The sequence below is a fragment of the Candoia aspera genome, chromosome 3, assembly GCF_035149785.1.
Source record: "Candoia aspera isolate rCanAsp1 chromosome 3, rCanAsp1.hap2, whole genome shotgun sequence".
NCBI lineage: Eukaryota > Metazoa > Chordata > Lepidosauria > Squamata > Boidae > Candoia > Candoia aspera.
In genome coordinates, this window is record NC_086155.1 from 172,750,285 (window position 1) to 172,769,034 (window position 18,750).

At 38.5% G+C, this 18,750-nt stretch overlaps 1 protein-coding gene across 1 annotated transcript in view; it reads left to right on the top strand.

Moving 5' to 3' along the window:
• The window catches only part of CLVS1 (clavesin 1), a 45,304-nt gene extending 27,051 nt beyond the window's left edge, over positions 1 to 18,253 (top strand). Inside the window, exons 3-5 of the mRNA XM_063299330.1 lie at positions 4,067 to 4,177; positions 7,935 to 8,170; positions 17,967 to 18,253. Of these exons, the coding sequence (XP_063155400.1) occupies positions 4,067 to 4,177; positions 7,935 to 8,170; positions 17,967 to 18,054 (435 nt within the window). The 3' untranslated portion in view covers positions 18,055 to 18,253. The remainder of the gene's footprint in view (positions 1 to 4,066; positions 4,178 to 7,934; positions 8,171 to 17,966) is intronic.
• Positions 18,254 to 18,750: the final 497 nt, after the last annotated feature.

Here is an 18,750-nt window from a genome sequence, read left to right on the forward strand (position 1 = left end):
AAAGCTAATGTGGTTAGTGGTTAGAAACTGGATTAAAACTAGGAAGACAAAAACTCAAGTACTATCCATTGGATGACTGGACTCTGACTATCCTTGGCCCAATCCACCTTCCAGAGTTGCTGTGGAAAACACCTGTATGAGATAATATATATGCTATCTTGAGCTCCTGAAGGAAAGGTAGGATATACAACAAATGAAACAAACAAACAAGCTCTCAACAGCTTTCTGCTCCATCTAAATTTCCCTAAATTTCACCTCAATCAAATCTCATTCAACAACAGCAGTTCCAACACCCTGTCCTCTTTTGCTTTGAGTTTCTTCTGTTGCCTACAAGCCTCTGCTGAAGTTCCATCAGGTCAGTCCTCAGCCCTCTTCAGAGCATTTGCTCTGGCACATGGAGGTCCTAGATAAAGTGGAAGTTGTACGTCTGTTCAGGCAAATGAGAATACCATCCTTCAGACCTTCTGAATGAGCTGGGCTGTATGCATGGCCTGTTCTCCACCAAGTTTGAAGTCTCCCTATGCATTTAAATAAACATATGGAGAGGGCTTTGTTCTTGGAGCCACCTGGGGCTGGGCTTCCTGTTTGAAGCTTCACCAGTAACTCTTCCGCTTCCTGCTATTTTAGACACTAGCTGGTCTCTGGCCATATGTCCAGTGTCTGGAAGGCTTGTTTTCTCCCTGTTCTGAGCTATATATACCCTCTGTAGCTACAGATCAACTTACACTCTCCAACTGTCCATCTGATACTTTCTACATTAATCTCCAGGTCAGAAGATTTTACTGACAATTTAAACATGGCCAATGATGTTGTCATACAACAATCCTGACTTATGGCACTGAATTATAGTAAGAGAATACAGCACAGTATCCCTGTCTAACAGAAGAATGAAAAAGGCTCAGAAGCATTCCCTCTTTTATATTAAGTCAATCTGGTACATTGTTTATTAGCCATTACATCCAAACAATATAACAACAAATGAAAAATATTGATTCCTGATCTCCTAAAGCAGTTTGAACAAAAAGATCAGGACTAATATACTATACATAACTTTTTAAATGATTGGCAGTAGTATGAGTAACAGATAAGCAATTACAATCCACAATGTATGAAGGGGGAAAGATTAAAACTCTTCATAACACAAGAAGGAAATATGGATGCAATAATAATTATCTTAGGACTTTCTGTTGTCCCTTTTTTCATGCCTTTCTCAAAAGTATTTTAAGCCCATATGCATGGCATGTAATCACATCTGTAAGCATCTAATCCTTAACAAATGAGTTCAAGCAGAATGGAATGCCAGAACTACTGTAGAAATCATATAGATGCTCTAGTCAAGCTAGACATGTTTTGCTTATTTTTTCAGTGGCTTATTGTGCCTTCCTTGCGAGGTCTTTAGGCAAAAGTGGCTTCAGGATTCAGAGTGAACAGTTTAATGACTGGTGAAAGGAAAGGATGCCCATAAAATGGCAAATGGGAGTTTTTGAGCTCCCAAACACACTTGGAGTTTGTTCCTTGCTCTTCTGCTGCTGCATAGAGTATTGGCAGAAATCTTACTCTAATTCATTCAGGGGCATCCTGAATGTGTTTGTGTGTGTGTTAAAAAAAGTCATGATTAAAATCCCACCCCTTTTATGTGCGGGGCTTTGATTTTGCAGTTGTGGTTGCCCTCTTGACTTGATGTTGTAATGGACAGAAGGAATAACTTTGAGGTACAGAGGAACAGCCACAACCAAGTCAACTGTCAGATAAAAGAAATCTGAGTCCAGGAAAGAAATAGAGTTTGAGAAAACTTCTCAGACATGACCCATGCTAGTTCTCACAAAGATAAAGGGAGGGAGGGAGAAAGCATATTCAGATTGCAAGTTTCTGTTACTGTAGCCTTATAATAAAAGTAGTATTAGCATTTATAACTTTGGTTTCCTAGTCTGGTCTACCTTGGAGGGCTGACAGAGATTGTTTATGATCACTGGAAAGAAGGTATAATTTATTTTTTCCTCATAGTTTATGTATTAGAGAGAAAGGGGGTTTGGGGCCACTCATTCAGTGTTTTTCCTATGAACATCCCAGATCCTCCTCCTGCCCTTTGGGACATCTGTGGTGGGAAAAACAGCCTGTGTATTTAGAAGCCTAAAAAATTAGCAGGGTTGCTGCTGACATGGAAACATATGTGCACACAGAGGTCCATGCATACTGTAAGTTCTCTTCCTGCAGGTATCATTTCAGTGATGTTGGCAGGAAGTGGGATATAACCAGAGTTCTCACATGGTAAGAACTCCAATTTCTGAATGTCTGAACAGGGTGTTCTTTATTATAAATCTAAGAAGGGTAGTATAATTAGGCTGCTGCAGCCATCCCCAAAAGCAAGCCCTTGGGCATTGTAAAAGCAAATTATTGTGGGATAAGGTAACAGGCCAAATTAATTAGACGCATAAATTCATCACTACAGCTTACTGTACACTGCCAGCTTTGAGGACAATGCAGGGCATAGATGAATGGATCCCATTTCCAATTAATAGCGTTGCATAGATACAGACAGACCAAGGATTTACACAAGCAGACTAATGGCAGACAGTCGTTTTTTTTATGTGTACTGATTTAATTATTTTCTGAATTTGCTGAAACTAAATTTCACAGCCCAATGCAGTATCTTCATCCTAGAATTGCTTGAGTCTGAATTTAGCAACAGCACTCACTCTATAGTCATATATGACACAGGAACGATGTGAATCTTATTCCTCTTCATCTTCACCACCATAATCAGATTACTCTCTAACTTTATCACTGGACAATAATAAAGAATATTGTACAGTTTGTTCCATGAAGAGACTGAAATCCATTTCAAATTTTGCATTTCTTTTGAAACAGTGGGAATTGCATTTATCTTTTAAAAGAATTTTGGCCTCGATCCACATAACCTTGCATGTGGATCTGTACACAACATTCAACAAGGCTCCACCAAAAGACGTGTTGTATGCTTCCTCTGAGAAATCCCCAAGAGAAGCCTGGCTGCCACGTTCTGATTATCTAGTTTCTGAGTTTTGTACAGTGCTTTGTGGTCTTAACCCTTTTTTGTAATGGTGAGGTTTTATTATTAATGCTTTGTTTTTATATTGTAAATTGCTACTGGCTGGTTTGACACGGAGTGAGCAGGTTATAAATGTATAAAATAAATGAATAATTGAGTAGTATATTGGTGTGAAGACAGCTATTTTGTTCTGTTGAATGCACAGCCATCTCATATTCAGAGAGCGCAGGAGAAGAAATTTGCTCTTCATCTTAAATGCATTTGGAATATATATTCAGGCCTAAAGACCTTCGCTGTTGCTTTATTCCCTGTTTTCCTATGAATCTAATGTACTGATTTATCAGGATCTATGAGAAACATCATTTCAGAAGCTGCCTATTCATCTATAGAAGCCATTCTGCTTACCTGAAACAGATTCCCACTGCTGTTGGCTCTGGAAGGCTTGACTCTACCTGCATACTAATTTGCTGGGTATCTGTTCAGAACCCCCAAAGCAGGCATTTGTGTCAGTTGCCATGGTGCTGTCACGCTGTTCCTCCCTCTCAACAGCTTCACTTATCAACATCTTCCTCTGTCCTCTATGCCCATTCATTCACCCAGAAAGTTCAGTAGTGGAACAATGCCTTGAGGAAGGGCTGAGGGAGGGCAAAGACAGGGGGTGAAGAGGTAAGGCATGTCCATAGATGTCTAAGGGAACTCGGTTCTGTGACCCAGTTGGGAATTACAAAACACAATCCATGTCACATTCATGCTGTGGTGCTTGAAAAGAGATTCACACATTTTTGTAGGTATGTACATATACAAGCTCCCATGAAAGCAGAACCAGGATGAGTATAAGCCCCAGCTCTGGCTGGTTTCCAATCTGTTCAGTTGTATAAAGAGCAAATAGAACATTAAAACGAAATGTAGTATGCCTATGTGGTTGAGTTGTCTCTCAAATGTACCAATTAACAGCCAAGCCTCTGACTGACACAAGCCCTGCTGTTTGTCTCTCTGTCAGTCTCTGTTAATTAGAATCTGGTTCCTTCTTCTCCACAGGACAGCTTTCCTGCTCGCTTTGGAGGCATCCATTTTGTGAACCAGCCGTGGTACATCCATGCCCTCTACACGCTAATCAAGCCCTTCCTCAAAGACAAGACACGGAAAAGGGTAATGAGAAAATGAAACAATTCTGTGATGTTGCAAGCCTGCAAGTGATATAAGGGAATTTCTACTCTTCTCTACCTCTTCCTTTATCTCTTTGTGGCTTGCAACAAGGGATGAAGTCTCAGCTGGATTTTGTCAGCAACCTACATTTAATCACTATTTCAGCAAGAGAGAATTATTCAGATTCCAAGCCAGGTGTCAAAAAATCTTTCATCATATACACGTGGAAAAGCAACTTTCTGTAAAATATAAAATTATCTTTTTTTTCAACCCAATGCCCTTTTAATGTCATGGACTACCATTCCCCACATTCCCTACCTGCAATACATCTGGAAGACATCTGGGTCACAATAGGCTGCTAAACACATAGAGTTAAAATAGATAGATAGCATCTCAGGGCTATGTTAAAAAAGAACTGGCAAAATTCCAAAAAAACTTTCTTTTCCATATATATTAATCTTGGGAGAAATCTTTCATTTTGCTGTTTAGCACACTGTCTTTCATGTAACTGGATGAGAACAATATCACTGAAGACAGTTAAATAATTCAAACTTCAAATGCTACTATAAAAGAAAAGAACTTGGGATATTGATTTTTGCCATGCATACATACATACCCATCAACTTTTCTTTTTCTGAGATATGCAACATTATGCTAAGTAAAAAATAAGTAAGAAACTAAGAAATAGTAAGCAAGAGTTATTAAAGTTATAAAAGCTATTAAAGACATGAAATAAGGAGGAAATACACCTACATCTCTTTTATTTTATAATACAAAAAAGCTATATACTTTTGTGTGCAAATGATGACATGAGAAAGTGAATGATTTATTGAAATGTTATATAGTTTGTATGAGGCAATGAGGAGTTTGGATCTGAAAATTAATACACCAGAGATCAAACAAGCAAAATTTGAAAGGCAAAATGAACAATTGCAAGTTATATATACATGTTGAAAAACTAGATTCAAGTAGATGAATTTTTGTCTCTTGGTAGAATGTTTACCCATAATGGAAAAATGGATAAAGAAATTTCAGGATGTGCAAATGAGGTTGAAAGCCAGTTTTATCAACCAGCCTTGGTACATCCATATGTGGAATGACTGCAGCAAGAAGTGAAAGTGTGTACTTTGTTATATGGAAATCACAGTTGGATATCCCAGGAGAAACAGTTGCAACCAGTGTGAGTGGATTATTAAGAAGCATACGTGTTGAACAAGAAGAGATAGGATCAAGAATGAATGGGTGTTGAATGAATGTGGATTGAATGAAAAAGCAGTGACCGGTACAAAAGATGCTGTAGTGGTTTGCTCAAATAGAAAAAAATCAATGAAGGTCAAATTGCAAAACCAATATAAGGAGGCAGAAAAATGGGTTGAAAGAAAGGGCAACTCCAGAAAAATTGTGGTTGGATGGAGTTGAGGATATCCACAAAAAGAAAAAATATGTTTAAGGAAAAATAAAACCATGAGTGAAGCAGAAGACGGACATGATAAAGGCAAGGAAAGATTGTCTGAAAGGACAGGAAGGTATAGCAAATGATGCTGATGTTAACTAGGTTTATTTAAATTTCCCTTTCTTTTATCTTCTGCCTATTTCTTTTTTATCTCTACTATTTTTAATTATTTTTCTGCACTTTACATCATATTGTTTTACCCTGGCAGGAAAAAGCATAATGGAGATGTATTTATGTATGTATGAATATATGATTCATTCATATGTATGATTAAAAAAAAGACACTCGTAAATGCAATTCTTCTAATGGATAGAATTCTGACAGCAGAGTTTATTTGATTGATAGTGTGCCCCTACTTACTTGATCAAATCTTTTAAATGATTATAATAAATTGAGGGACATTGTGAGCAAGAACTAGCATACTGCAATCTTATATATACTTCCATGGAAATAAGCTCTGCTGAGTTTAATAAGACATATACCAGCCTAGACATGGGTAGGATTGCACTATTTATTAGGTTTTGTTTTTTTTTAATGTAGAGTCCACTCATCCATAATGAGCCAAGAGTCTTTCAGTAGGAAAACATTTCTGTGAATTTTTTATCTAAAATCTTACAAAGACATCCATTAGAAATTATATTGGATGTGAGAAATACAGCTCAATTCAATGCGATAATTTTTTAACCCTACTATGAGGGCAATAAAGGTGAATGTGCTGATTGCTTGCTAACTCTGGCATTAAGTTTTGCAATCTCTGGTTACAGTTTGATTGCAGGACATGGGAGTCCATGGGAGGACAAGGGGGGCAAATGACAAAAGTGCATTGTGATATCATGATGCAAACCCCATGACTTAGTTCTTGCATCACACATCAGAATGCAGGTAGGTAAGGGTGAAAATATACATCATGATATTACCATGTGTGTATTGCCATTTGGAGATAATCTTGGTTTCCTGTGGACACTTCTGTTGTAGCAGCACATACTAACTCAGAAGTTTGGACATTCTTAGCGAAGTTCTTTAGGAATCTTAGCTGAAGAATCTTGGTTTCAGATGCTGCTGCTCATGCCCATTGCATTCTGTGCAAATACCAATGGTTTCTCAGCCTCTCTGTCCATGTTCTTTATGTACCCCAGTCATGGTAGAAGAACTTCAAAGATCAGAGTCAGTGGCTTGGAATGGAATGGAAACTCCTGTATCATTGCTCCTTATCACTTTATTTTCTCACCCATGTTTATACAGTTTATATTTGCATTACCATTTGTTTACTCAATAATCTAATTCAGAATTACTTTATTGGAATTGTTATCCAATGCCTGCTTTAAGGCTGAAAGCTTTCTTAGACATGTGCAAAACAACAACAACAAAAATGAAATCACCACATTCTAATAATATAGTAATACAATAAGATGATGATTGTGTTTAAAAATATTTGTTTTAAAAAGGGAGAGAGAGAACAAAAACAAAAAGAATACTAAAACAAGCAGGTAGCAAAGCAGGAATACAATTAAGTAGCTCTCAGTTTCCTGATATATGACTTGTTGTTAGTTGGAGCTGAAGTCGAACACATCTGGGAAAGACTGAAATACATGAAAAGGTTGGGGAAGAGAGGATTGATTTTATCTGGAGCTTGAAGGTCAACAAGGTATGCATAATGGCTGGACTCTGTTTTCATTCATCACCTGTCTAACTTCACAAGGCAACTTCACAAGCTCTTGATGAAGGTGTGAAAAAGGAATCCATGTCCATGTCGGGATTTATATTTTGAGATCAAAACTTGAATTGTGCCTGCAAACAAAACAGAAGGCAACGAAAACAACAACAGGCTGGCTGAATTCCAACCGCCCAGAGTCCCCTTTTCAGGAGAGATGGGCAGTGATAGAAATTTGAAATATAAACAAACAAACAAACAAACAAACAGGTCAATGGCTATTTTATTTTATTTTATTTTATTTGTTTGTTTGTTTTATTTTATTTTCTATCCCGCCTTTATAATTTTTACAAATAACTCAAGGCGGCAACATACCAAATATTCCTTCCTCCTCCGATTTTCCCCACAACAACCACCTTGTGAGGTGAGTTGGGCTGAGAGACTGACTGGCCCAATTTTACCATAAAGCAATAGAGTTTTCTGAGCATCATTCAAAGGCAGGTTTTACATAAAGCTCCACTTAACTCCACTGTTCTTGCTCTATAGTTATGTACCTTGTTCTTATTTTTACAAAAATCTTGATTATTGGAATGGCTATGAAAAATTGAGCACAAGCAAACTAACACCACCCTAATATCTGCTTTGTTTTTGAAAAGATCTTTCTTCATGGAAACAATCTTAACAGCCTTCACCAGCTTATACACCCTGACTGCTTACCCTCAGAGTTTGGAGGGACTCTTCCTCCCTACGACATGGGCACGTGGGCTCGGACATTACTCGGGCCAGACTATAGCGATGAGAATGAATACACTCACACATCCTACAACGCCATGCACGTGAAGCATTCGTGTTCCAACCTAGAGAGGGAATGCTCTCCAAAACTCATGAAGAGGTAAGATCAAAGAAAAAGGTTCTAATCCAGAATAATTTTGTTTTCTCTATTTTGATAAAGGAATAGGAAATATATCTGGGCTGCAAAACTTGAAATGACCATGAGGAGCAGGAAAGAGATGCAGAAAACCTTGCCATCTAGTGGTGTTCTAGATTTTTGCAGCCCATATAGGAAAGACCTTGGAAATAATACTAAGGGGTTTTCACTCTGGAGACAGTTATAACACTGGGAATCCTATTTCATGCAGCATAAAAAATAGTATACATGATTATTATCACTTTCCTGGATTTTATTAATGATAACTGATCTCTAGGTTTATTCTCTGTCACTTTCTATTTCTTTCAACATCAGTGGTGTATCAAGAGGAGTGGGGGGCATGGTCAACCCTGGATGTAGGCAATAAGGGGTGGTGGTGCTGCCAAATATACAAGGAGGCTAGCGGCAGATGTGGAGTCAGGTCACCGCTGCCTGCATGCTGATCAGCTGTTTGACAATCAGTGACAATGCAGCAGCTATAGAGGTAGCTTCAAGTGCCTTCAAGTCAGTTTTGACTCCTGGTGACTGTCCCTGTGGTTTTCTTGGCAGCATTTTTCAGAACACACTTGCCATTTATTTCTTCCTATGGCTAAGAGAACTGACTGGCTCAGGACTATCCAGCTGACTTTGTCGCTAAGGTAGGACTAGAACTCATGGTCTCCTGGTTCTAGCCTGGTACCTTTACCACTACACCAAAGTGGCTCTCAGCAATAAAGGAAGGGAATGTTTTAAAAATGATGTTCTCCAGGTATACTAATGCTTATCATGGTGTCATGTTGCTTGTTATAACAAGTAATTTGGGTGCCTTCTGATCACACCAAGCAGGGTTGAAAGGAATCTCCTTATTATGGAGGCAGTAGAGTAAAACCCTGAAAATATCATGGCTCTGAAAATTAGGAAGTTAAATCTACACACATACCACCCCAAACCACCTCAGATTTTAAAGACAGTTATACATGTCTGATAATATCTGCATACCTGGACAAATTCTAGAGCAGATCATAGCATAATTGATCTTCAAGCAGGCTGAAAGTAATGTGCTAATTATCAAAAAGCTACATAGTCATCTTAAGAACAAGTCTTGTGATAGTAAACATATTCATTTTTTATTGCATAACTTCCTTAATCAATTTTGGAAATGCTATAGACACAATATATCTTGATTTCAGTAAATATGTGTTATGTGGGTTATTGATCCTGGCAATATTTTGCTGTATTTGATTTTCTTTTTATGGTTGATGCATTTGTTTAGGTTGTTAGCTGCCCAGCATCACTCAGCAAATTGGCAGCCATATCAATCAATCAATCAAATAAATAAATATCCTATGCAACTTTGATTAGTAATCTAGTTAAGCGTGGGCTGCATTGTATGGCAATTAAAAGGATTAACAGTTCCTCATTAGATAGGGTACTGAGTGGATTGCCACAAGATTTAATTCTGGTCCCTGTACTCATCAACATTTTTATTATGGACTTGGATGACTCATTTTAATTAATAATTTGAAATGAATACTTATCAGATTTGCAGATGATACAAAATTGGGTGAGCTAATATCCCAGAAGACAGACATAACATTCAAAATGATTTTGATAATTTTGAAATGTGAGCTGAAATTTAAAGAATGTCATTTAACAGACACAAATGCAAAATTGCTTACTTAGGAAACAAGAATCAGAGGCACATATAAAAAGGGGTGGGTTGGAAATAGTATGTATGAAAAAGGTCTTGTAATAGTTGTTGATCACAAACTAAAATATAAGTCAATAGTGTGATGTGCTGTCAAAAAAGGGACAAATGTAATTTTAGGCTTCATCAGCACATATATAATTTCCAGATTGTGGGAAGTGACCAGAGTACATCTTAAACACTGTGGACACCACTGTTTAATCAGACAAACTGGAACAGATACAGTAACAGCGCTGAGGATGATTTTATTTTATTTTATTCTTCAATAATTTCTATCACTGCCCATCTCTCCCCAAAAGGGGACTCTGGGATTTAAAAACTGTGTTAGAAGATTGAAGGAATTTGGAATGTTTAGTCTTACAAAAAGAAAATTGATGGGGGTATATGATAGCACTCTTCAAATGAATATGATTTATTGTATGACTTCACAGAGAAGAAAGTCAAGAGCTGTTTTTCATTATTTCAAAGACATAGATTAATGGATTTAAACATTGTCATTGACTATTCAGCACTTCCTGACTACAAGGGGGCAGTTGGGTATAGATAGACAGTTAAGGATTTACCCTGGGACTCTCCTTGATCTATTAGTCTGCTGGCTCTGTCTAGGAGAGTGTTCATCTCTGGTCACTTCCTACTTTTTTCCCCCCAAGGAACACATGTACAGATCACATGCTTTTTTGCATCTGCTGGTGGTAGGATGTGGGCCTTGCCTATCTTTATAATGTATTTCCTGTAAATAAATATTTCTGTTATAAAAACTGCTTAACTTGCTCAGATCAGATTCCTGCTTTCAAGAACACCCACATGCACATACAGAACACTGACCTCCAACATTAGCTTACATAAAGAAAGATTCCATATCCTGACTGAAGGAATACAATCATTGTTAGCTTACAAAGTAGTCTTTACAATAGAGATCCTAAGTTTCATATAACAACATGAGCATGCTTTGGGCCAAATTGGACTTTGGAGAGGTTATCTGTTGGTTTTAGCTATCTTCAGCATAATGATGATGCCCAGTTGCATATTGCCACCCTGGGTTGGGCCACTGATGCTGTGGAGTTCTTCTCACCCTGTCTGGAGACTCTGAGGGACTGGATGGAATATAACAGCTGAAGTTGATCCCAAGCAAGATGAAATTGTTTTATCGGTCTGCTCCAGAGTTGTTTCTCAAGCAGGAGAGACTGGCTCTAAGGAAATGGGTTTATCTGGACTCACAGTTGCTGCCATATGGACAGGTAGAAACCATGACTGGCAGGGCCTTTGCCTAGCTCTGGCTGGTGCATCAATTGCAAACCCATTTGGAATGCAAGGATCCACAATTCATGTCCCTGTCACTGCCCATTTGGACTACTGCATTGCAATCTACAGGAGGCTGCTTTTGAAAACCACTCAGAAACTACCGTTGGCACTACATGTGGTAGCCATCAGAAGCAAATAACATCTGTGCTGTGGGCTCTGCATTGGCTACCAACAGGTTTCTGGGTGAAGTTCAAAGTGTTGGTGTTGACTTATACAGCCATATATGGCTTGGCACCAAGGTATTTGCAAGACTGCCTCTTCCAACCAGAACCAAACTATTCTGTACTGTACTGTAATGTATTCTTCATCCTGGGAGAAACTATTGTCTTCTCTTGTTTTCAGGAACTGACAGGAGCCAAGGCCAGAATGTTGTTGTTGTTAGGGCTCCAGTCCTTTGGATTAGCTTTTACGCAGAAATCATGCTTGCCAGTGATGAAGGCAGTGGACTGGCACAGGGGAGAGCCAGGTTCTAGTCTACCAATTATTTAGGGGTAATCATAGTCTCATACCATGAGACTTAATTCTGAATTAGCATACATAGCATTGTGCTCTATTAGTTTTTTCACTAATATCGATAGCAGTATAACTCTAAGACACACAAAATAAACACAGAGACACTTCTCATGTTCAGTTCTTCTTTTCCCCACATATAATAATCAGTACAGTACAAAGTATTATAGCTATTATCTATTTGGTGATAGAGGATAGAGATAGCAGTTTAGATTCTAAATTCTGAATTATTTTTGAGTGGTGTGCTGGCAGATACACTCCAAAGAGTAGTGGAGCTGGGACGAAACTGAAATTCAATTTGATTTCATTCTAATTTTAATTAATATTATGTAAAAATCAGTGTTTTCCTCTTCCCTGAAATCAAAATATCAATTTGGTAACAACTTTTGGAGATACCAAGGCTTTGTGAGACTACATTGTACCCTGGGAATTTCAGGTTATTCGTCTCTGCTGGTCTTGTCCTCATGATGTTGGTGAATAAAAATGTACATTGGAATGGATCCTAAATCACAAAAGTAGAGATTTAAAAGCAGGGGTGTCTTCTGGGAGGGGAGTCAAAAAGTCAAGATGGTGGCCACAACCATGTGAAAGAGGTAGAACTTTATCACATCACTTTTTTGATCCCCTTGTGGAGATCACTGTTTAGAAGGGCACTTTAAAACTGTTAAGCCTGGGAGGATCCCACAGATAAAATGGCTGAACAAATTCCATTTTTTTTTCTGTTGGAAAATACTTTATGCATTTTGATTCTTTTTAAAAGATTTCTTCCCCATCTCTAGAAATACATGCTAGTTACTATGACAACTTAATTGTCCTCTGTGTGTGCTGCCTACACTGCAAGAGAAAGAAGTATAGGCAAGAGAAGCTCTAATATGTACCTCAGAAAGATGGAAACCCTGCCATGAAAGTCATGCCAGATCAATTGCAGATCTATGAATGACATTAAGGAAAATTACCAAGGAAGGATAGGAGCACTGAAAGATCATCAAATCAAATTTGCAAAGATGGATTTTGGAAAAGCAAAAAGAAACCCTCCAAGAACCATAAAAGAAATGATAAATACTTCTTTGAGATTGGCAATATTTTTCAGTACCCTCTTCCTCTCCGACTTTTTGCCCCAATTTCAAAAATTGTTTCAAAAAAAGAGGAATCAGGGCAGACATATGATTCTACTATTATGCTGCAGAATATGACATCTATAAACTCCTTTTTACAGCTGAATACAAATTGTGATATTTATCACTACTACTGCAATAATAGCTGGCATGGTTCCATGAATGTTCCTTTCAAATGGTATGAAGGCTCTATGTGGAGTCTTCCAGTGAAGTATGAAGCTGGTAGGCACCAAAAGAAGGCTTTTTCATGAATGGCCCCCAATTATGCAACTCTTTTCTATACTCATGCCAGAAATAGATGGTCACAGCTTGTTGGAGTACTTAAGATGCTTGTTTAGACCTTCTCTCTCTCTCTCTCTCTCTCTCTCTCTCAAAATGACCACAAGTCTCTGGGGATTTCTCCTTCTAAAGGAAGCCTAACATAGATAAATATTGTCCCTGAAATCTCTCATGGTTCAGACAAGTGACACCATAAACATGTATGTAGGCTGGAATTTGGCCTGTTCAACTGAGACTTCAAAGAGTATTGCCAGTGAAGGGGTGCACTTTATGCTCAGCTTCTGATCTTCCATGCTAATGAAGAAGGTCTGAAGGGGCAATGGTCTTATTCAGGTTTGCTTGAACAGCAACAGCAATCCAGATAAAGTATACTTTTTTCTCAAAATAGTGATTATCAAGAAGCAAGCAGATACAGACACAGGGGATGGGACTTGACCAAAACCCCTTTGAGTCCCACATAGCATAAAAAGGTTTAGATTCAATCTTCTCTACTTCAATGAATAACTATCTGAAATATAACAAACTATTTTTGAACTGTAGACCAGAAAAATGAAATGTAAAATTTCAATGCTATAATGGGAGGTTTGACCATGAATTTTCAGTTTCCTCCCCTCTTTCTCTAGTGCCTTGGACTGCAAGAAGATCAAACCAGTCCATCCTCCAGGAAATAAAGCCAGACTGCTCACTTGAGGGAATGATATTAAAGGCAAAACTGAAATACTTTGGCCACATAATGAGAAGACAGGACACCCTGGAGAAGATGCTGATGCTAGGGAGAGTGGAAGGCAAAAGGAAGAGGGGCCGACCAAGGGCAAGATGGATGGATGATATTCTAGAGGTGACGGACTCGTCCCTGGGGGAGCTGGGGGTGTTGACGACCGACAGGAAGCTCTGGCGTGGGCTGGTCCATGAAGTCACGAAGAGTCGGAAGCGACTAAACGAATAAACAACAACAACAACCCCTCTTTCTCTATAATGTGGATTATAAACTCTTTGGGAAGAGATGTATGGCATAAATCAACAGTCTTCTGGCACATGAAGACTAACATATCTGATATTGCATAAACTTTTGTGGATCACAGTCTACTTTGTCTCACCACTATGAGCCATGAAAGCCTATGCAATAATACATTTATTAGCTTTAAAATGCTCTTTGCTTTTTGTTGCAAAAGACTAGCATGGCTACTTCTCTAGAAAACATTAATATGTAAAATATTAATATGTACCAATTAGCTCATTCACAGCTATCACAAATATCATGTTATATTATCAGTTTTTGACATATGCTATCTTCTTTAAGAGAACCAGTTTGGTGTAGTGGTTAAGGCACCAGGCTAGAAACTGGGAGACTGTGAATTTAGTCCCATCTTAGGCACAAAGCCAGCAGGGAGACCTTGGGCCAGTCACTTTTTCTCAGCCCTAGGAAGGAGGCAATGGCAAACCACTTCTGAAAAACCTTGCCAAGAAAACTGCAGGGATTTGTCCAGGCAGTCTCCAAGAATTGGACACAATTGATGGATTAAAAAAAAAATCTTCTTTAAATAGAAAAAAGAAATTCATACACAAATGTCTTTCATTGTAGCCACACAAGTGTATAAATATTTGATAGATCAATAGTAGGCATCAATTTGTCTACTACATTTAGCAGTGGCTATCTAAGTTGCTTAGGTTTACAGACATCTTTTGTACAGTTCCCTGGCCAGCAGGGAGAGTAGTAATAGATTTTCCGCTCCTTGCCTTTCTAAGATTCCACAGGTAATGCTATGGCTAACATTCAGACACCCACCCACCCAGGTACATAATCAAAACAATAAAAAACTTAGAATGAAAGAAACCCATAACACAGAAGGAAATTTAAACACCTTCACAAGTTATCTACAAGAAAATCAATAGCAACAGATTGGAAGGGAACTCTTTTCCCCATTATTTTCTGCAGCAGGAATGAATCATTGGAAGACAATAGTCTGGAGGAATTGTGTAATAGGTGAAGAATTAGAGGGAAATGAACAGATGGGAGGTGAGAGCCAAGTGAATAGAAGCTTTGCAATGTAGCCTGATTGATTGGTTATAGTTTGAAAGGCACAAAGCTCAACCAGCAGAGGAAACACAGCAGGATGGTCATGGTTCCTTCCTCCCCCACACATCGGTTGTAGCAAATAAGCCTGTTAAGAACACAGAAGTAGAATAATAGGACAGAAATAAAAAGCTGGGGAGTGGGAATTGTGGCTTTCACACAGTGTTTTTATTAAATAGAGACTTACTTTAAAGCTGAATTTGATATGTTTAATATTTCAAGGAAACTTGTTCAATGCTTACAGATAAAAAGGAAGGTTATACTTCGAGACTGTAATTATGCAAATTTGTAAGATTGCTCATCTTAATAAAATAACTCTGGACAGCTAACAAGCACATAAAAGCAATAGAAAAAAAACAGTAAAGATAACAGACAAAAAATCTCAATCAACCAGGGCAAAACCACAAACCAGGCTTTATTAACTGGCCCTAAGGATTGCGGGAAGAGCCACATCTTAAGGCCTTTCAAAAGGCCAACAGAACCATCCAACCTTCAGGGGGAAGGCTGTTCCATGGTGCAGGTACCAGAACAGAGAAGGCATGCCTCCTAGGTTCCATAATATGACACTGTTTCACAAAAGGGACCTGGAACGTGCTCACCTTGATGAATCAGGTGAGATGGGGAAAAGGCAGGCAGTCTCTCAACTATCCTAGTTGTGTGCCATATAGGGTTTCACACTGGATAAACCACACATTGAATTGCACCCAGAAACTTACTGAAAACCAGTGCAGCTCAGTGGTGTTACATCTGTGCTACTCCATTCTGGACCAGCTTTGGGTTTCCAGATGCCCTTCTAGGGCATCCCTATGTACAGTACATTGCAGTAGTCCAATCACGAAGTCACTAAGGCATGAATGACCATGAGCAGAACCTCTCAATCCAGGAAAAGATAATCGAGCAAGATCATGCCTCAGTCAATTCCATAGGACCTGCCCAGCCAGATTTCAACTCTAAGCAACTTTATGCAACCGATGCTGAGACTAATTCTCATAGCAACCCTGCAGAGACTGTCCTGGCCCCTCTCTAAAGGAACCTTTTTATTTCCTTGAAATATCTACTGGAACCATTTTTAGAAATCAAGATGACATTGGAAATGGATGCTTTTCTAGAAGCATGCCAACTTCCCATGTCATTTTAACTTTTAAAAGTTTCCTATAATTAAAAAACAGACAGTTGGAATAGGAATATGAAGTTTGGTGGGAAACAACAGAAGTGCCCAAAGGCCTTGTATTTACCTAACCCTGGTCTAAACTGTTTAATTACAGAGATCTTTACAAATTAACCCATGGGTTTCCTACAACAATTATGCACCAGTGCTGTATAATTATCAAAACACAACAGCCAAGTTTGAATTGAGAACAACTTTTCTTGGTCCAAACTGTGGATAGTGATCTGGGAGGTAGGGGTGCCCCCACTTGCTGCAGTTTCATAGCTTAACTGCTCTCCATAAAGCACAATGCATAGCAGGAGCAGGAGCAGAAAAGTCCTTTAGCGGTTTCTAGATATTGTGGCCTTCCAGATGTCCATGAGCTACAAAATCCAGTATCCCTCAACCTTTGGTCATGTTGGCTTGGCCTGCTGGGAATTGCTTATCACAATCTGATTACATATATGCCATTTTGGCAGCAGCCTCCTTTCCTCAGAATCTCATTATGAAAATGATGGACAAGAGTGAGTAGACCCATTTCAGTCCTTAAGGGACCAGCTACAGTTCGGATTTTTTTACTAGGTGCAATGTTAGCCACTTCTAGTGTTACAGAAAGGCACTCTTGGACCAGCTATGCAGGAATGTGCAGAATCACATTGTCACAGATCTTGTTCTTTCTTTACCAATAAACTACCCTGCAATGTTGCCCAGATTATTGTAATATGAAACTACTTTGGGTGACCCGTAATGGACAAGCTGATCATGGGAAATATAAATGTTTGCTGTTCATTCCCTGCCATTTTCCTAGTTGAGCCTAGGATTGGAATGTCATTCTCTCAGGCTCAAATCTTTCTCTTGCAAATTAGCTTTGGAAAAGCAGTAGGTGCTTTCAATTCATTGCAAATGATCCAAGACTTAATTTGAGGGTTAGAAAGTTATAGAAAGCAAAGAAACCTCCCCCTTTTCTCTCACTGAAGAGGCCACTTGTCCTTGGAAAGAAAACAGCAATGTTGGCAACAAGCTGGAACTGATTTCCTATTCCCAAGATTGTTTTTATTAATAGTTTTAAGAAGAGAGAGCATGGTAGCTTTACTATTTTTACCTGGTGGTGATGTTGAAGTAACTGCTGGTGATTATTTATGTGGAACATAATTTGTACTTTCTAAATTTAGCTAATACTTAAATGGCATTTAACATGAATGAATCACAATCCATCATTAATTCAAATCTCTGTGGTAAATCTCACAGCAATTTGGAACACAGTGTTCAAATATTGCTGCATACATTACTGGAAAACTGAAGTGGTGCATTTAAAACACTGCAATACACAGGCCTCTCACCTGCAATTGCCATTACTATAAAGCAGTTCTTTGAAAGGAACAGATCCCTACCCCTCCAGTGGAAAGTGCTAGTATTCCTTCCTCACTGAACTGAAACTGCCTAAGGGCAAAGTCTTAGAGTCCTCAGGATAGTTCCTGAACCAAATTGGATCCCAAGTACTTGTTTTTTCAGGAGTGAAAAGAAATACAATTACTAGCTACCTCTTTGAAATAATACATGGATTTGGTATCCAGAAAGACAACAGTGATTAACAGTAGACATCTCTTTTAATTCCTAAGTAATATTTACTATTCTGCTTTTTTCAGGTCTCAATCAGTGGTGGAACCCGGAACATTAAAACATGAAGAACAGAATGTGAATGAGAATACCCAGCCACTACTAGCTCTAGACTGAGATTGAAATCACTGCAAAATACAGCTGTATCCTCAGACTTCAGTGGCCCATGAATCTCTTGAAGCAAAAGACAGGTTTAATACACATTAACGTGCATTCCGCTTGAAAAATCAGGCTCTCCGTCATTGTGGAGCAAGTAACGATTATCACCAGCCATGTGTCTATGTGTCCAAAGCTAGAGGCAAAAGATTCCTTGTGGCCCAGAATAATAAGTAAATGTCTGATTGTAAAACAATTTCCCCTTTTTTTTAAGAGTGCATTATATTAATAATGTCTGAAACAGCAGTGATCAGTCACTGAAAGATGGATCCGTTGAAATTCTCTTGTACTATTTAGGCAGAGATTTCCAGTTTTGTTTAAATAAAAATTAGAAGGTGTGCATGTCTGTGTATACACACATACATATGTATTTACACACCCACTTCGAAGTTATCTTGAGTTTAAATATTGCAGTAAGAAGCCTAACTTAGTTTGCAGCACAGAAATATCACCTCCAAAGTTTCTCCTAACCTGATTACCTCCCATCACCACCAGCAGCATGGCATTGATCATGTTTACCATGCATAATGGAAATTGTAATCTAATCTTTTTGGAGGGCACCCAGGTGGGGAAGGCATGTGTGAAATACATGCAAACACAAATAGGTGTATTGAATGTCTTGGGAGATTAATATTCCAATTCAGGACCTTTCATTTA